Source organism: Genypterus blacodes, unplaced genomic scaffold (assembly GCF_046128005.1).
Source record: "Genypterus blacodes isolate CSIRO-AG114 ecotype Tasmania unplaced genomic scaffold, CSIRO-AGI_Gbla_v1 ptg000048l_1, whole genome shotgun sequence".
In the NCBI taxonomy this organism is placed as follows: Eukaryota; Metazoa; Chordata; class Actinopteri; order Ophidiiformes; family Ophidiidae; genus Genypterus; species Genypterus blacodes.
The window spans coordinates 3,314,544-3,334,600 of record NW_027466861.1 but is presented as its reverse complement, the minus strand read 5'-3'; the positions used below and the strand labels follow the sequence as shown (position 1 = coordinate 3,334,600).

Genomic DNA, 20,057 nt, shown 5'->3' with positions numbered 1-20,057 from the left:
CACATGGATCACTGAGGGAGATGAAGTTTGTCTCTTGGTCATTCAATCTCTGACTTTGGAGGTGTTGCTCTACAAATACTCTACAAACGCTACTATTTAATTTAATCCCGAACTAATTAAAACGTGATTTATCTTCTGTGTTTCTGTACATTTCTCAGCTGCTTCTTCTTCTTTGTCCTGACAGCAGCCGTGCCTTCCCCACCTGCTGTGCCTAGACATCCCCTCCCCGCCCCCCCCTTCAGCCCCCCTGCTGTGTGACAGATATTGATTCAGCCTCTAGTTTATTGATCAACCTCAAGGGGTGTGGAGAGGGGGGGGTGTGTGGGGGGGTGGAGGGTGTGTCTGTGGGGAGGGCAGCTGTGTGTGTGGGGACCACCCCGACAGGCTGACAGCTAAAGTCTTTACAAAATGACAAAATGACAAGAAAAAGCTTAAATACTGTGTGTGTGTGTGTGTGTGTGTGTGTGTGTGTGTGTGTGTGTTCTCTTTCCTTAGCTGACCCCAGACTTGTTTTTGATTTATTTTGAAAGATGCAAGGAAAAAGAGGCGAAGACGAAACAAGCAGTGCACACGTGAATCCTGCAGGAAGTGGTCATCCCACAGGTTTGGTACTTTCTGAGTAGTTGCCTTCCCCAAAGGCCTAACTCTAGAGGCTCAGTGTATGTTTGTGTGTGTGTGTTTCTAGAAAGTGGGAGCATTTTCCAATTACTGCTGGCAGCCTGAGGAAAGCTTTGCCGGGCAGTGACCACTAGGTGGTGGACAGGAGGCCGGAGGGACAAGGAGACGAAGCCATAGATAGTGAAGAGGGAAGAAGTGGAGAGGGGGGGCAGGGGGGGCAGAGAGAGAGAGACATAAGAGAGAGAAAGAGAGAGGGGGGGCAGAGAGAGAGAGAGAGAAAGAGAGAGAGAGAGAGAGAGAGAGAGAGAGAGTGAGAGAGAGAGAGAGGGGAGTGGCTAGCCCTCAGTCTGCCTGTATATAGAGGGGGCAGAGCAGCTTGTGAGTGTGTGACAGAGAGAGAGACAGAAACAGAGGAAAGTGAGACTTTACCTGTGAGTGAGAGAACACGTCGCTCTGGAGCGTCTCTGCTGGATTAACACGCCTGCCTTTCCCTCACAAATCAAGAATCGAGGTAAGAATCTCTATTTTTCTACTCTTCTACTCGCTGATCGCGTATTCTCTCTCCCAGATTCCAGGCAGGTGCAGGCTGCCCTCCTCTCACACTCTCTCTCACACACACACACACAAACACACACACACACACACACACACTGAGCTCCTGTTACTCCCTTAACTTTTCCAAAGTGATAGAAAACTTTTGATTCTGCTCTGATTTTTACCTGAGATCAGAGTTCAGTGCCTTTTAACACACACACAGACACAGACACAGACACACACACACACACACACACACACACACACACATACACACACACACACACACACACACACACACACACACACACACACACACACACACACACACACACACACACACACACACACACACACACACACCTGTGATTTGATGGCTTTGTCTGGGTGAACAGTGAACGGTGACCAGGTTTCCCGTTTCTTCTTGTAACCCTAAAGATGTTTACCTTCAGGGTGTGGAGCTGCTGGTTTCCAACACATTCATCATATAGTAGGGGCATGATTTGTGGGCAGGTTATTGGGTCCAGAGTGTTTCTGTGTGTGTGTGCGTGTGTGTGTGTGTGTGTGTATAATCCCTTCACTCACCTGCATTAGACACCTGTACATTAATATGAGCACACTGTGGTTTTTCAAGCGCCTGGACTCTGAGCGTGTAAAAATAGAGCAGAAGAGATAACAGTGACGGCTTTTATACAGATAAAAGTCAGGCGCCGTGTGTGTGTGTGTGTGTGTGTGTGTGTGTGTGTGTGTGTGTGTGTGTGTGTGTGCGCGTGTGATGTTGTTAGAAGTTCATCTGTGGCTTCTTTACGAGTGTGTGTGTGTGTGAAAGGAGAAAGTGATGGAGTGGGTCATAGTGCACATGCAAGAAGGATAGACTGATAAAGAGAGAAGTCCGGTGTGTGTGTGTGTGTGTGTGTGTGTGTGTCATTCCACACATGAAGTGCGAAGTCTCTACAAGTCCCGTACAGACTGTGGACATTGTCCAGAAGCTGTGATGAAGGTCCAGTTGGACGACCCTGACACTGCAGGGCTGTGCTCCGCTTCTGATGCCATTAGTGTGTGTGTGTGTGTGTGTGTGTGTGTGTGTGTGTGTGTTTGTGTGTCATCTGTTCTGTGCTGTAGAGTGAGATCAGTAGCTTGGCCACAGCTGTCTGTAGCACCGACGGGCCATATGCTGCCCCTGTCATATGCTGCAGAACCCCATAAATGAGCCTGAAAGAACATTGAACACAAACTTTAACAGGTAGATTATGTTTCTTATTTACTTATTGCTGATGATGTGTTTGAAATGTCAGGTTTTCTATCGTGAAATGTATCTAAAACCAACCTCCACATTGTGCTTTGGTGTAAGCTGCCGTCCATGTGGAAGCTGTAGCTGATGGAGGTGAAGCTGATGGAGGTGCAGCTGATAGAGGTGTCAGTCAGCAGTTTGAGTGCAGCGTCTCCACGCCGACAGTTTGACCTGAAGGCCTCAGCAGCTCATCTAGCAGACTGTCTTTTATTGCACCGCTGCCCAGAGTCTGTCACAACAAAACGCTGTGTAAAAGAGACTAGCGGCCCATCCCATGCTGCCATATGGTCGCCTATCTGTGTCTGTGTGTGTGTGTGTGTGTGTGTGTGTGTGGGTGTGTGGGCGGGGGTGAGGGTGAGGAGGGCTCATTCAGCTAAAGGTGCAGTCATGCAGAAAACAGCGCAGCAAAGATCTTTTCCGGAGCTTCGCTTTATGTGCAGATTGTCCATTGTGCTCCGAGACCTGATTGGATAATTAATGATGCTATTTATGTAAGAGGTGAGCGACCTCTTGTCTCTGTACGGACCCACTTACACCTCCCTGTTGAGTAACACGAGACCAACACACACACACGCACACACACACACGAATTATACGCAGTGTGACCTTTCTTCAGCATGGTATTGAGCAGTATGAAACATGTTTACGCCTGATGGAAAATCAACAGTGACACACGCACAAGTAAACAAATGGGAGGCTTGTTGAGGATGATTGACCTTCTACTGAGAAACACAAAGCACACACACACACACAGATTCACAAACACTCAAAATTAATCACAGTACAACATTTAGTGATCAGATGACACAAATGGCCAAACGTCCCTTTAGTAGAAGTCTTTCAAAATCCTCTAATTGCTGTTTCTGTAGTTACGTAACGTTGTTCTGACGTCTTGATTGCTGTAAATAATAACGGTGCATCACGTGAAAGTTTGATTTAGAAACAAGAATATTTATAGGAAAATGTGGGAACTTTTTCTGCGGCTGTGCAAATCTGAAACCAGCATGCAAGGGAGGTGACCTTTGACCCCGGGACCTTAAACGATCCCATCATACATCACCCCACATCTCCAGCATTCCAAGCTTCCATCAGTCACTGCTTGTTTTCCATCACTTTCCCTGCAAATGTCTTTCCATATTCATCCTCTGTTGGTTTTGGCTGGTTGGAAGCTCTCAGAGGATTGTGTGGGTTTGAATTCAGACCCGGTTGCGTATCTGTGTGTGTACTCATATATGTGTGTGTGTGTGTGTGTGTGTGTGTGTGTGTGTATCTGAATTAAATAGCAGGAAGTGAGATGTGTGTTGGCAGCAGTCACACCATAATGTGTAAACCATCTCAGGTGTCATGTTCTTCTCTCGTCCTCCTGCAGATTCACCATGAAGCTCCTGCTGTGGGCTGTAGCGGTCTTACTCCTGGTGGTGGCAGATGGAACTGCAGACAGGATTTTGTCCAGAAGAACCAAGAGGGAGCTCGCCAGTCCACTGCACATGGGTGGCATTAGGGACCCGTTCGGCTCTTACTGCCAGAGGAGAGGAGGCTGCTGCCCCGGCAGAGACGACCAGTGCATTGTGCCGTACCTGGACACCATCTGCTACTGCGACCTGTTCTGCAACCGCACCGTGTCCGACTGCTGCCCCGACTTCTGGGGTCACTGTCTGGGCATCGAGCCTCCTTTCATCGGTGAGCATGGGAGTCCCTGATATCTCTATTATTAGATAATGAAAACATGCCAAACTATTGTCAGGAGTTTAATGTAAGTGAAGTTTCTGTTGTTGCCAGAGGAGCCATTTGTCAGTGCAGAGGTGTGAAATGTGCAGAGGCCCACCTGAGCACAGAGCGGAGAACAGGCGGCTCCTTATTAAACCGGACAGAGGCAGGAGGGGAGCAGGGAGGGAGGGAGGGATGAATGGAGGTCAAGAGAAGGAATGTGGGCTATGTGTGTGGGGGGTGGGAGGGGGGGGGTGGACAATGGGTACAGGACTGCAGGCAGAGAGGTCCCTGCAGGTGTGTGTGTGTGTGTGTGTGTGTGTGTACTGTATGTGTGTGTGTGTGTGTTTCCTAAACGACACTGTAGCCGGTCCATGAGGTTACACACACACACATATTTCAAGTATTCAGTATTTTTGTATTTAATGGTCATACTTTTACTATGAATTTATTCTATTTTATTTTAACAAATGTCATACTTGTGTGATCCTGTCAAACCTGATGAGTTTACATTTGACAGTATGACGTCATCGACAAATCTGTTGACATTTACCAAATAGGTGAAAACAAAATCAAATCCGCCTCGATCATCTTGTCACGTACACAGTTGCAGTAGACTGGGTGTGACAGCTGTGTGTTATAGACACACACACACACACACGTGTGTGTGTGTGTGTGTCTGAGGGCTTCCATCATAAATCACCTTATCTCTGCCGGGCTGCCGCCTTTCACACCAGACAACAGGAAGAGCACTTGCGCCGTAAATTCCGCGTCAATTTCAGGCCGTGAACTCAGCAGCGCCACGCCACTGTTGTAAATGTTGATGTTATAGATAAACTTTGTTCTAAATCTGTCACCAGGTCGATAAAGTTTTCACAGCCTTGAAACAAAGTTCAAAGTTCAAGCGCAATGTCACTCCAGAGGAATGTGTCGCTACAACACTGTAGCATTTTTGTTTCTCGATACAAACCGAGCACAGTGTACCTGCAAAAGTCTTTAACTCGCTTGCTGAGGTGATGAAGAGGAGGAGGGGGAGAAGGTAGAAGAGGGGGGTAAGCTGGTTAAGGCATGACGAGGGCCCAGGAAGCCTGAGAAGGCAGGAAAGAAGCTAACGCTGCATTCCTACACTGGATTACTGCAGCTCAGAGTTCCTTAGACCTCACATATTCAGTGTGTACACTCCCACCAAAACACACACACATGTAGCACATACTGTAGCACACACACACACACACACACATGCACACACACACACAGGGAGTGACTGTTAACATTTTAGCTCCCTTGACGTGGGCAGAGGGGACGTTCAGAGAGGGAACGAGCAGAATCAAGCTGTGTGATGGTGCCGCATGTGCGTTTCCAAGCGTTTGTGTCTTCTTCTCTCTCTCGTTTGTGTCTCTGTGTCTCACCCCGAGTCTAACAGCCAAACACTTAAACAATGTCTTCCCTCTTTGTCTCCTCTCAGGCATCTGCGAAAGAGACGGGAACAGGTTCTTCACCGGACAAACCTACAAAGAAAACTGCAACTTATGGTACGGAAAACCTCTTTTCTACACACACACACACACACACAAGGTTAAGAGAGTCTAAATCCGGCACATTAGCTTCGGCCCCTGGTGACAAACTTTTATCTCCGCGATGGAGTCCATGCGGCTCGTTTCCTTTCCTGATAGTGAATGACAGCCGAGGAGACGTAAAGCAGAGAGGAGATGAGGAAGAAGGAGGCAGGTCTCATTCCTCACCTGTCCGCCACTGTGGCTTCTCACATGGCTGCCATTTGTTCTTCTTGTGTTCCCGTGGGTGTGTGTGCGCGCAGGTGTGTGAACAGGCACGTTGGCAGGCACACGTCGACCTGTATGTGTGTATGTGTGTGTGTTTTTGTAGCACCTCTGCACAGAACACGCTGTGACCTCGCTGATCCTCACATCAGTTGCGGTCTGATGGGCTTGAACTTTGACCTTTACCTACGGCGCTCTGCTCGGCTCAACCTGAGGGCCCGATGGAGGCTCAGATCGGATGAAAACTCGCCGAGGTCGAGCAAAGATCAAACACTTTGGTGAAAATAGCCTCGGGTGTTATAGGTCACCAGGAAACAGCGTTTAAGTGCTTAAGTCCTCCTTTCTCCGTCCCAACACACACACACACACACACACACACACACACTTGCACGCGCTCATTAATGCAGCACACACGAGCGCTTGAGAAGTTGCACAAGAGCTTTTGGCACAGCTGGTCGCACACATGCACACATGCACACTCCCACCTCCACTCCCACAACTGGCTGCTTATTAATTTCCCAAACGTGCACAATCACACACACACACTCCCAGCTCTCAGGAGGGGAGGAGAGGGAGGACAGGACTTCCGCTACGACATGACAGGCCGCTCTCTCCGTGTTTTCCGCTCCCTCCTGAGCCTCCCATCAGCAGCGCTGGACTCCCACGCCGAGCCGATCCGTCCCCGCCGGTGGATTGCCGGCCCTGCAGCTACAGAGGAGCGTTTGTCTGAACACAAGCGGCCAAATGTTACAACCGCGGCCAAAGTTCTTCACTCTGACATCAAAGCGGGAATCCGAACGCTGCTCCAGCTACAGATACTGTATCTCTTGGGGGGGTTAGATTGTGTCAGAGAAACGTGGCGTGTCCTTCCTCATTGTTACACACGGACACGCACACACAATGCCTCGTCTCTGTTTACGAGCCTGTTTGTGTGAGTTAAACGCTAATGGGATCTCCAGCTATTGCCTTTTTCCTGCATTGTTCGCGTCTTGACGGGTCATTATCTGTGACCTCACGTCACCCCGGAGCGCCGGCCGGGAAGTTCTGTTCTGTATTGCGACGCCTCAGGTTGAGCTTCTACAGAGGAGGACACGGTTTGCCTTTCACGTGGTGCCAAACTGCTGAGGCTGCTTCTATTCTCCCATTACCACACACACACACACACACACACACACACACACAGACACACACTGCCAAGGTATACGCATATCTGTGTGGATATGTGATACATTTGTGTGCATCACTTTCCCAGGCGTTGTGCGTTTTGCGTCCTTGTCAAGCCTCGCATTTGCAGGAGTAGCAGAGTGTGACGGGGGAATGTGAAATACAGCCCCTCTTCCTCTTCACATTCCTCATATTTCATTCTCGCCCACATTCTGTCCTCGTATGTCATTGCGCTCATCTCCCTGTGTGTGTGTGTGTGTCCCGTTTCTGTGTGAGCTTATTTATGTATTTGGGTTCCAGCTTGAAGGGAGCCAGAGGTTAGAGGTTATTGTCGGTTTCCTCCAATCAGAGGCGCCATCAGCCGCTGGGTCAGACAGATGCAGGCCCGAACACAGTCAGGGGTGAGAGACAACGTGGTGATGGATTTGCATCTTCGGGCTGAATTATGTGTGTGTGTGTGTCTGTGTGTGTGCCTGATATGTGGGAAGTACGATGCTGTGACTGTGACTAAAGGAGAATGTGGCCTCGTCCATCATTAGACGTGTTAATGAGTCCCTATAGGGAAGTTGAACTCACTGTAAACATCTATAGGACAGTAGACTGTTGGGACCCATCCTTCATTCTTCTTCTCTCATCTTAAAACGACAAAAATCTGAGCTAAGGGATGAAGTCCTACATTAATCTGCCCTCTTTATCTCCTTAACTCCTAGACTAAAAATGGACAAGCGCTCTGCATCCTTAAAAGGCCTCTTCCTCCTCCTCCTCTTCCTCCTCCTTCTCCTCCTCCTCCTCATCCTCTCTTATTATTTCCTCAGCGGGGGGAATTCCGCCGAGTCTCATGCATATTTGCGTTCTTCAGAGACCTTTCGCTCTGTTCCACCCGTCGAGCGCTTGAGCGTAAATATAGCAGCCGAGCGAATTTTGTGCAGTTCCACTTGCCGGGCCCTTGAATGGTGCGTCTGGGGGATGAATGCAGCTGTGTTCCGACCCGTCCGTCCTCTCGCTGCGTCCTCTTTCATCCTTAACCCCCCCTTGATTCTCCCTTTCTCTCCTCTGCAGCACATGTGGGGTCTCAGGACGGTGGGAGTGCGAGCAGAACGCCTGCCTGATCGAGCAAGACATGGTTCATGCGGTCAACAGAGGCAACTATGGGTAACACAGACACACACACACACACACACACACAAACACACATACACACACACACACACACACACACCTAGACACTCTCACTGGGAGTTAACAGTGTTGCATACCTTTCAACACACTGTGATACCTATAACTAGCTTTTTACTACACTTGGTTACAGACAAGAATTCCTCTCTCCTCCTCTCTCCTCCTCCTCCTCTTCCTCCTCCTCGTTTTCTCTTTCAGGTGGAGGGCAGCAAACTACAGTCAGTTTTATGGAATGTCCCTGGACGACGGCATCCGTTTCCGCCTGGGCACACAGAGACCCTCCAGGACCATTTTGAGTATGAACGAGATCCAGGTACAAGAGCGTGAACGTTAAATCCTCCATTCTGGCGTTATATTATAGCGTGATTATGTCTGCACTGATTGACCTTTGACCCTGCTGCACTTGGGGGTCAAGCAAAAGAATCCAACCAAACTAAGAAAAAAACAGCTGTTATCCTGATTTGGAATGAAAACCTGCAGACAACCAGAAGAAATGCTGTTTTAATTGTTTAATTCTCTTAAAATGAAACTTTGATCTTCTTTCTTTTGTGTGTATCGTAAAGTGAAAACATGGACTAAGTCATTTCCAAAGCCGACTTTAACATTAAACCCTCTGTGCAAAGATTATAGCTGAAAAACAACATCATTACCCAGAATGCACTGTAAATCAGTCTGGAGATTAGTGCTCAGCTGTGTGAGCGTGGGAATCATGTGAGGCGGGAGTGCGCGCGTGTGTGTGTGTGTGTGTGTTGGTGTTGGTGATGTGTGTTGAGCTGCAGGTGAGTGTGGAATGTGAAACGTGAATTGGTCCCAGCTGTGTTGTGGCTCTTGGTTCTGCATGCGGGTTTGAAAAAATGTGCAGCAACAAGAGAGCGCTGATCAAAAAACCCTTATAGAGGCGTAACCATGGCGGCTCTTTGCTGCGTGATAGCGTGACGGCGTGTGTGTGTCCCCCACCCCCCGCCCCGGCCTGGAAGCTCCAGTCTGACCGTGATCCGTTTCTGTCTTTGTTTACACTCTAGCCAGACAGATTACATAAGACGGAACCCAAAACATCAGACACAGGAGATGGAGGCTGCAGAATAAAGAGCAACCTGCTCCCTGAGGCCCCAAACTCCCCCCCTCCCCTTTCCTTCACACACCTTTCCCCCCCACCTCCCTCCCTCTAATCCATCAGCTCTTATCTGAGTGCATATTTTGTTTGCATTGTACATATTTTGAGCTGACACGTACAGTAAACAGAAAATAACTTCACATATTTCACACTAAAATGGCGAATCAGTCTGGGTTCACACGAGCGACGGCGACACTTTCCCCCCCTTTGAGGCACGAACACGTCTCCCCCTTTTATCACGGCTGGCTTCTTCTTTTTCTTTTTTTTATCGGGGTCAGGTGAAAGAGCAAGTGTGCGTGTGTTTGGACTCTGACCCTCCCTGCGGCGGTACATCGTCTCTCACTGACAGCACATTCCTTAGTTACGTATGAGGTGCGAAAATCAAAAAAATTAACCGGAGGAATGCAGGGATTGTCGGGTTTGGTCTGTAATCGCACGTAACTGGAAGCTTAGGAGAACATCTGAGTATGTTTGGCATCCGAAAACTACTTGAGTCGTCCTGGTATAGATTTATCACCTCAGCCGTGTTCCTCCTCCGAGAGTTGAAGCTGTAGGTTTCCCTCTCCGTCCCGTCTCTCCTGCTGATGTAACCCGATGGCCTCATGGTCTCCTGGGGTGAACGGGGACCAAACATTCCTGTCTATTCTACAAGTCTCACAGACTGACACTGGGCCAAATGCTCCTAATCGGCTGTACATAAGTCCCTTCTACCAGAAAGTCCATTATGTAATCCAAACATACCAAACACAAAGCTATTCACCAGAGTTTTTAATTGCAGCAATTAGTTTGTGTTCTATGGTGGGTAAACAATGTAATGTACAGCCGGACGCCGTGTTCAAAAATGCCAACATGAAAATTCCTAGCGTTACTTGCCGAGAGACAAAGGCCTGCAGTAACGGCGTCTGTCTGTCTCTCCGTCCCGTCAGATGAACATGGACCCTCAGAACGATCAGCTGCCACGATACTTCAATTCAGCCGAGAAATGGCCGGGAAAGATTCACGAGCCGCTGGACCAAGGGAACTGTGCTGCGTCCTGGGCTTTCTCCACTGCAGGTACACCATACTGAACTAACTGCACCTGACATGGGCTCTTGACTCTGATTGGTCAAAAAAAGGAACAACAGGATGAAGTCAGAACTGATCCATGAACGACCTGGCAGGGGGGTCAGCTTCTCCTTCAAATGTCTTCATGCATAACTGTGTGAATCTCTCCTACAGCTGTGGCATCAGACAGGATCTCCATCCAGTCGATGGGTCACATGACTCCTCAGCTCTCTCCCCAAAACATCATTTCCTGCGACACGCGCAACCAGGGCGGCTGTTCTGGGGGCCGCGTGGACGGAGCCTGGTGGTTCCTCCGCCGCAGAGGGTAAAGCCATGAAACGTGAATCGTGAAACGTCTCTGTTAGTCTGAAGCTGGAGGTCTAACTCTCTGTCCGTCCCTCGTCCCTCAGCGCTGTGACGGAGGAGTGTTACCCCTACAGACCCCCGCAGGAGGGGGCGGCGGAGGTGGGCCGCTGCATGATGCAGAGCCGCTCGGTGGGCCGGGGGAAGAGACAGGCCACGCAACGCTGCCCCAACACACACAACTACCACAACGACATCTACCAGTCCACGCCGCCCTACAGGCTCTCATCCAATGTACGTACACACACACACACACACCTCTGCATTACATCCACACACTCCACCGTGTTCCTTATTCTCCAGTAAACATGACGGCTCACATTAGCCCACTTGATGTTACACTGACTTTCTTGTGCTACAGCGGAGCATAATCTGTTTCACGTGTGTGTGTGTGTATCACTGTGTCTGTGTGTGTGTTGCATGCCGTTCCTTATGCATACCTACTGTAACAGCCGGAGCTCACATGGCTGCATTTTATCTGTGCGTCAGTCATCAGGATTTCCAAATGTAAGGCAGAAATCTACAGTATTGATGAGGTTAAAGTGGAGAGGAAACAGATCAATAATCAGTTTATACCAACCTACAGTCTGCACTTATCGTGATATCAATGCTCATCTATAAACATGATCTACTATTATTCTGGAGCTGCTGGGTCTGTAATTAGATTTCTGTATTTACTTTTTGATGATTGAATCACTGCACTTCTTCTAAATCTCCTCTATTAGATGATGAGATATAAACTCCATTCATTTAGAAAAGAAACAAAAAATCAATTTCACATCTAAAAATATCAAACTACATTAGAGAATCCAGATCCTTCTCTGCTGTTCCATGTCCCGGGTATTGCGTAACCTTCTCCTCCTGTCTCCTCCCTGCCACATGTGCTCCATCAGCCCACATCCATCAATTCTAAGTGACGGCTAATGCCTCTCATAATCATTACCGGCTGTCGTTTGCCTCTCCTGATGGCCCGTGAAGTCAATAAGCCGCATTAAGGCCGCGGGGGCCCCCGATGGAGCCGATCTAGTTATCTGACTTTCACCTCCAGCAGCTTTGTTTTCTTCTTCTCTGTTTTACTGACATGTCTCCGTCCGCTGCTAATAACAATCTCCATCTATCTTCTCTGGCAGGAAAAGGAGATTATGAAGGAGATTATGGATAATGGCCCTGTGCAAGGTAAGAAAGTGTGTGTGTGTGTGTGTGTGTGTGTGTGTGTGTGTGTGTGTGTGTGTGTGTGTGTGTGTGTGTGTGTGTGTGTGTGTGTGTGTGTGTGTGTGTGTGTGTGTGTGTGTGGCGATCGAAAGTAATACGTTACTCCGATCACGTACAGCGTGAACTCCAGCTGACCTGGGGATGATGTCATGTTCGACCTTTTCCTCCTGATGGTTTCAACTTTGACTCTGAAAATGAAGGAGGCCTCAGGTCACAGGGCAGCCGAGTCTCCCTCAGCAGCACACTTACATCACTGTCTGCTGCCCATCTGGACCATTGTCAAGTGTACTTGGATGAGTCACATGTCAGTGCTTGTGTGTGTGTGTGTGTGTGTGTGTGTGTGTGTGTGTGTGTGTGTGTGTGTGTGTGTGTGTGTGTGTGTGTGTGTGTGTGTGTGTGTGTGTGTATGTGTGTGTGTGTGTGATTCTCTGAGCCCGTGCCAGCCTTTTATTGTTTCCCAAACCAGGAAGACCTATTGGCTTCATGTCAAGTTTCCTTTTTGGCTTTGAATGTTTCGCTAATACAAAGGCGTAGAGGTGTGTGCGTGTGTGTGCCTGTGTGTGTGCGCCTGTGTGTGTGCACATTGTGTGCTTTGGACGTGTTGATAAGAAAGAAAGGGGGTTCACTTGGCAGACAGAAATGTTGGTTTGACTGCAGGTAGATCTCAAAAATGTGCTGGAAATGGGGAATGCCAAACCGAGGTCAATCATGTGTCGCTCATGGTCTCTCTCTCTCTCACACACACACACACACACACGCACAAAGACAATGAGTTTCATCTGACCTGCGACCCAGCTGCCTGTTCCGTGGTCCGGGTGTGTGCGGCTCTTGGGAATTTGAAATGTGTGTGTTGAGGAAAATTAGGAAATGACTTTTAGATGAATTGGCATGTGAGTTAAGATTTGTATCTGTAAATGTCCATAACAGATCCAGCAACCTTTGTTACGGACAGTGTGTGTGTGTGTTTGCGAAGTGCACTGTGTGTGTGTGTGTGTGTGTGTGTGTGTGTGTGCACGTGTGTGTGTAAACCAGTTATAGCCGCCTATTAATTCCCCTGCCTGTTTGCTCTTGCAGCTATTATGGAGGTCCACGAGGACTTCTTTGTCTACAAGAGTGGGATCTACAAACACACTGACGTCAGCTTCACCAAGCCGCCACAGTACCGCAAACACGGCACACACTCGGTCAGGATCATCGGGTAAGTCGCCGGCGTCACATTGCATTAAGTTAGATAACGTCACGCCTTTGTCGCCTTGTTTTGTGTTGGGAGACTAAAACCCATCAGTCGATTCGTCACAACAGTGGAGTTTTGATTGTTTTCCCAAGATGACGCAGGTTTTTACGGAGTCACATCTCATGTTGAAGTCATTCTTGTGCGAGAGTTGTGAACAGAACAAACTGCTGCTTTGTAACTCGTTTCCCTTCCTGGTGTTGGCAAGAAAGCGATGAATCAGGTTTTTTTATGGAGTCTATCAATTTCTCGGCTTCAAAAGCTTCGCCCTCTGTACTGGCAGCCCTGTGTGTGTGTGTGTGTGCGTGTGTGTTTGTGTGTGTATGTGTTTGTGTGTGTGTGTGTGTGTGTGTGCCGTTCCCTCCCAGTCTGTGGCCCCTCGCAGACACACCTTGGCTCCACTCCTCCGTCTGCCCAGACGCCCGTCCCCCACCCCTTTCCTCCTTCATCCAGTAACTACGGCGACCGCAAATATGCGGGCGGGCAGACGACCGACACACCTGGATTACCTTCCCCCACCCAGTGTCTCAGCGCCCCCCCACCTTCCTTTGCTCTTTTCTCTCTGTATCACTCTTCAGTCGGCTGTCTGACTCACGTCCTCCTCATTTCTCTGAAAACTCTTTGACATTTCTTTACTCCTTCACTTTCATTTATCGTTAAGTCCACCATCTCCTGTTATTTGGGGGGTGAGTGTGTTTGTGTGTGTGAGGTCAGGAGAGCCTTTGACCCATATAAAGTCATAAACACACTCATAAAGATTTGACGCCCACCTGGTTTTCAAATGAGTGGCAACAACTAGTCTCACTTTCCAAATACCTCAGTGAGGACATGAGATGTATGGATGTGTGTGTGTGTGTGTGTGTGTGTGTGTGTGTGTGTGTGTGTGTGTGTGTCTCTGGCTCTGAGCTCCAGACAGCCTTTCTGCTTTTATCTGATTGGCCGTCGATCAACACAAACACAGTCTCTGCAGCTCCTCTTGTCCCTTTCGTGTTTCTGCGTCTTATTTGGGTAATTTTGAAAGTTTAACTCTTTTTTTTTGTGGCGTGTAAAAACATGCGCCTGATAATCACAAGTCCCCAACCGGTACTTAGCTTGTTTAAATCACACACCGCAGAAGCATGAGGGGCTCAGACGTCTGCGCTTTTCTACGTAGTCACACTCACGGCACGATCACACACCTTTGATTTGTAATTAGATCCATTCAGTCGGTTGTTAAACATCGGAAGAATCTCCTGCCTTCTGTGTCAGAGGATGAGGAGGATGAGGTGGCAGCAGAGGGCGTACGGGCAGACGGAGTGACGGGAGAAGGAACGCCGAGCGGGCATCGGTGTTGACACAGACCAAATCCCGCTGCTGTGCGTTCTTTAAGCCCAGGGCCTGGGAAAGTTTGTGGAGCGAGCATTGAGGTCCACTGTGGTGGAAAGGGCTTTGTCTGGCCGGCTGATCCTGACTGCGGCGCACAGAGAGCAGGGGATCATTCCTGCCGGAGGAGAGGTCAGGGGCTGGACTGGGGGGCGTCAGGGGGGCACATGGGCTCAGCGGCGTGCCCGGCATTGTCCCTGAGTGAGCGGGCAGGCCGATAGAGGGTCAGATAAGAGGTCAGATAAGAGGTCAGCAAGGCTCCGATGAATATGCATGGCTGTGTGTGTGTGTGTGTGTGTGTGTGTGTACAGATACACACAGGCACCTACAGGCTGTTTCCATGAGCTAATAAAGACGCTTGATGATAGGAGACTGGCACCATCTGGCCGTGTTCTGGTGGCCGGGTCCCGAGCTGGCAGCGTCTGAGACCAGCCACGCCGTTTTCCCAGCATTCCTCTCTCTTATAAGAAAGATAACACAGAGGGAAACCAAGCCCTGCTGTGCACAAACAGGATGGGAATTGGCTTTGGGAGGCCGTTTTGATCAGGACGAGTAGAAATACCAGCCGTCTAGATGTCGGCGTTTGCAAAGTTAAGACCAGAGTGCAAGGCATGATGGGAATGTATGGATCCGTGCCAAGGCTTCATGAGAACAAAGCTCGCTGGCAAGGGAGTCGGGCAGAGATAGGAGTCTAAGTAAAGACACACGTGTATGTGTGTGTTCAGAAAAAAGGTGCTGCTGTGTTGTTGTGCTCCTGCTTCTTCCTGTTTCGTGTCTGCAGCAAGGAAACAGCGGAGGAAACGGGGAATTCCGTGTTCTGTGGATTGGAATGATGAAGGGAGTGAGAACGGGCGGAGTCCAGCCATAAATACTCTGTTTGCAGGATGTTGTCAAGAACATGAAAGTTATATTTTAAAAGTACTCCTGGTTCGTCCTGTCAGATTCCTCAGTGTGTCCCGGAATGTTTACCAGCACGAGACGAGACTCGGTGATGTCTTTTTTTGGGGATGTTGTTTGTTGACTCTCTCCTGTCAGATCTGTTGACTGATCGCTCTCTGCTTTGTGCTCCAGGTGGGGAGAGGAGAGGAACTTTGACGGCTCACCAAAGAAGTATTGGGTAAGAAGATCAAATCCGTCTGTGTAACAACCTGGAAAAGGCCAAATGCTCAAACCATTTGTAATCAATCCATTCCCTTTTCATTCCCGTCCAGATTGCTGCCAACTCCTGGGGCAAGAACTGGGGGGAGGGCGGCTACTTCCGTATCGCTCGCGGGGGCAACGAGTGCGAGATCGAAGCCTTCGTGATCGGCGTGTGGGGCCGGATCACCATGGAGGACATGCAGAGCCACAACCAGCGCCACCGCCACCACCGCCGCCGCAAGTAGAGACGCTGTGCAGACGTGAAGACCCCGCCCCCCCCCTGCTGAGACCTTACACCAGAGGAGCTCAAACACCACACACACACATACACCCTCTGCTTTTCCAGCTTACACACACATGTTAGGAGAACAACCATGTCAACTTTCCCTCTAAGAGAAAGATTATGGCGCCCTAAGAAAAGCTCAGGCGCTCCGTTCCGTTTCCTCGCCTGGCATCAAGATGTCACACTGGGCACCTCAGGTAACTACACATCCAAAGACTACCAGACTACTTCCCACAATCCTTTGCGTGAAACCTGGTGTTAGAGAGAGAACGGTTTGAATCCTCTTTTGCGTTTGCGCGTCGTTTTCTGGATCAACAAAACCAGATAAGAGCTAAAATCCAGGGGGAGAGAGTTTGTAAAAGAGATTCCATAATGTGTAACGGGATTATACACACATGTTTGACCTTACTGACGTGTAGCGGCGTTGGTTTAAGCCCCCACAGTCTTAGAGAGGATCCTCGTACGGTGGTCTTATAGCTGCAGGCGGTAGAGTTTCTCACACACATTCCGACGTAACGTAGAATCTGACACCGGATCGGCTCGGGGAGGCAATGTTGACGTTTAGAGATGAAGGCAGACCTGTGTTGTCACTCACCGAACTGATTCATTCGATTGAGATCCGATGGAATTGAACGGCCATCAGAAAGACGATGGCGGACGTATTTTAACCTTCTCCCATTTAATTTAAAGACATATAAAGTGTAAAGATTGTAATGCCTTAAAGAAAGTGTTGTCTGGACCACTGCAGATGGCCTCTGTGTGTAGTCGTCTTACTTTCCTCCATTCTGTGTACACTGTTACAATTAGAGCTTAAGATGTTAGTGTTTTGTTCTTTACCCGTCAGCCCCTTCTGTGCTCCTAGCTCTGCAAAGTAGCAACAAATCTGCTGCTCAAGTCTGAATCGGTGCTGCAGAGTCTCTTCAGTTTGAGCGTTTCATATGTAATAACAAACACGTCGAGCGTCGATTCTTAAATCCGATCAGCTTCAGGTCGCACAGCTTTACAGATGAGTCCAGGGCTCGTTCAGGTGCTACGTTTGTGTTACTACAAGCCGATTGGGGGATTTTTTTTGTTTTGTTCAGATATTTCTAAGCAGCAGCGACTCACTTGAAAAAGAAAAAGCGTGGTTTATTATTACCACATACCTTAACGTGCTTGAGCTTCAACTTCAAAGAGGCTTTTCCACCTCGATGTCCGGTGATCTCCCCCCTAAAGTCGTCCCACCGTCTCCTCCGGGGCAGAAAGCCATAAAAAAAAAGCAAGAGCCAAACATCTCCGGATGGGAAAGCAATGAGCTGCAGGTTAAAAGGAGGAAGCCGCAGCGTGTTTGACATGTGATGTACCCGATGTTTGCCCGTCGATCCGAGAGACACGGGATGAGTAAACGGGAAACGACATGACTAACGTGAGGCAGATCATGATGCTCAGATTACATCATGTCCTGTTAGCTGAAGGAGGGGGAGACCTTCAACCTGTTTGGTGTTCGTAAGGGCAAGCTCCTGATGACTAAAGCCAAAAGACTTCAGTCGTCAACGCCTTTAGATTTGGGGTGTAAATGTGTTCCTATGTAGATTTAGAGTCAGAGTAGATTGCGTGAGTGAATGGTTCCTTTCCCATCCAGTCACCCAGAGAGAGAGAGAGAGAGAGAGAGAGAGAGAGAGAGAGAGAGAGAGTGAGAGAGAGAGCGAAAGAGAGAGAGAGAGAGAGACGTTATCATGCAGAAGTAACGAGTGGAATCTGACCAAAGCTGCAACAATCACTTTAGATCTCCTTCTGCTTCTGTGTGATTCCTGGTGGTTCAGGTTCATTGTTGCTCGGGCCGACGTCGCTGTTAATGAAACTGCATACGTGGACAAATATGACATAGATATATATAACATAGATATGGGCCAACGTGCAGTGGTGCTTCTTATCTAATAACAGTTCACATAGAAACAATGTCACAAAGATCCTTTCACTCAGAGAGCTGCAGCACAAATCCACTCAGAAGTTGTGTATTTTATGTAAAATGAACCACTCCATATCCACTGATGTGTGTAGACTTTATTTATGACAAGATTTGTAAATTATATACTTTTATTCTCCTTTGTTTTCCTGTGCAATGTTGTATTATCTCTCTGTCTCTGTGTTGTGCGCACTAGACGCAACAAACCACACTAGTAGTGTCCACATGTGCCACAATAAAGTCTCTCAAAAACACACTTTGTTTGTTTGTGATGTTTGAAACGGTCAACTTAGATATATATGTGGTGTTAAAGCGATCAGATAAACCCTGTGACACCGGGATGTGGGGGTCAGGAGGAGGCGGGTTTGGGTTTAGGGGGGTTCAGAGGGCCGATTGGGTCTGGGTCTGGTCTGGCTCTGGGTCTGGTCTGGCTCTGACTCATGCATGGAGGGATGAGGGATGGTTTGTACAAGGCTGAGCTGTGTCAGTTTACTCTTCCATCACTGAGAGCAATAAGTCTGACCATCAGTCACTGCCCAGGCCAGTGAGCAGGTCTGCTTCAAACCACAATCTACTTATCAGAGGTTGAACATGTGTGACAGCCGACCCCAAGGGCTTTCAAATGATGGATCTCATACAGTTCCTGTTCCTGTAAGAACATAGGACAAACACTTAACAGTTTTGTGCAGCAACAGATTTGAGTTTGTTGCGGCCCAGATAAGGCAGGAGGAAGTCATATATACTCTTAATTAACCTTAACATACACAATCCAGCTGATCAAGTCCAGAAACTGAATTGACTTAAAGTGTAAGCAGCAAAAGTGTCTGTTTCTATGGCTGCCAGAGTACAGAAGGTTTGGTTTAATGATCCAAATACATGCTGAAAGACTGCTTTGCATAACAGCTCTTAATGACACTGAAGTGCACACAAGGTCTGGAGCAGGACAAAGCAAACAACAAGCTAAAGTGAATGCTCCAGCTTTTAAAATCACAGGTTAACAATCAGCTTAGGGCCCCTCATTTGTGAGGTGAACATCTGCCTCACAGAAGAGACAACCTGTCCGTCACAGCACCCGGTGGTTTTCACTGTCAGAGCCCGTTGATGTATGCCACCATTCTCTGTTTACGGTTCATTATGTAGACCTGCAATTACTCTCGCTTCAAACGCGACACGCTGTCCATCACACACCTAACAGAAGACCTGTCATGTGGGATGAACTTGTACCTGACATTCCTGCACAAAGCTTTACAATCCCAAATCAGTCACCTATGAAAACTATTAAAGGGAACATGAGGGCATATGTTACTGACTGTAAGTTACACTGTGACTTGAGGAATGCATTTGTTGCTGTTGTGTCACCACTTGTTAAGGATAATATGCTTGTTTTATGTGTGTTTGTAAAGCATTAGGATGTGCTGCAGCCTGCAAATTGGGGCAAACTGACCCTTATTACATTCCAAGGGTCACTTGTTAAATCATCCGTTAACTGAATGGGATGTGCAGCATCATTGGAGCTGAAACCAGTTTGATAAATGATCCCAGTTTGCTTCTATATGAGGAAATACAACATCCGTACTTACGTCATTTCTGTTTTCATTCACTGGAACTATAATGCCTTCAAGGTTCCCATTGTAGCGCTCCAGTAAGTCATCCATATTACAGAACATTGCCCTGTTTCATTGAGAAGTTTATTTATTGAAATGTGACGTTTTGCCAGGTTCTCCTTCACTCTGAGTTATGAAAGAACCACACACAATATTACAGAGCTTATCTCCTCTCAGCAGCCACAGGGACACAGTATGGAAACTTGGATCAAGGGATCTGTCCAGTGACATGTGTTTACATTTCTCTCATTGTTTCTGTGTCACGAGTAGCCAAAGCAATCATTACCTCAGCAGCTACTGGCCCTTTTCCTCCCAGCTGATAGGGACGAATAGAAAACGCACTGCAAAGATGGAGGAAGCTCTGATTAAAGACGGAGGCAGAGGAACAATCAAGACCCCACCCAGGTTCCCCTCCGGTCTAGGGGGTTCCTGCACCTTCTCGGGGTCTGTTCTGTTCCTCACGACGACACAAACAGCCTCCGTCATGTTTT

The 20,057-nt window shown here is 48.3% G+C and overlaps 1 protein-coding gene across 1 annotated transcript; it reads left to right on the top strand.

Annotated features, from left to right (window-relative positions):
- The first annotated feature begins 876 nt into the window (after positions 1-876).
- tinagl1 (tubulointerstitial nephritis antigen-like 1) lies at positions 877-18,218 on the top strand. Its single transcript, XM_076149784.1, has 12 exons — positions 877-1,129; positions 3,813-4,123; positions 5,616-5,682; positions 8,152-8,244; positions 8,467-8,581; positions 10,309-10,435; positions 10,601-10,751; positions 10,837-11,023; positions 11,920-11,965; positions 13,076-13,199; positions 15,666-15,711; positions 15,806-18,218. The coding sequence occupies exons 2-12, from the start codon at positions 3,820-3,822 to the stop codon at positions 15,977-15,979; spliced, it is 1,434 nt and encodes a 477-aa protein (XP_076005899.1). The 5' UTR covers positions 877-1,129; positions 3,813-3,819; the 3' UTR covers positions 15,980-18,218.
- The last annotated feature ends 1,839 nt before the right edge of the window (positions 18,219-20,057 follow it).

Coding starts and splice junctions, on each gene's coding strand:
- tinagl1 (XM_076149784.1), top strand. CDS start 3,820: ATGAAGCTCCTGCTGTGGGCTGTAGCGGTCTTACTCCTGGTGGTGGCA. Junction 4,124..5,615: donor CATCGAGCCTCCTTTCATCG/GTGAGCATGGGA, acceptor GTCTCCTCTCAG/GCATCTGCGAAAGAGACGGG. Junction 11,024..11,919: donor CCTACAGGCTCTCATCCAAT/GTACGTACACAC, acceptor CTTCTCTGGCAG/GAAAAGGAGATTATGAAGGA.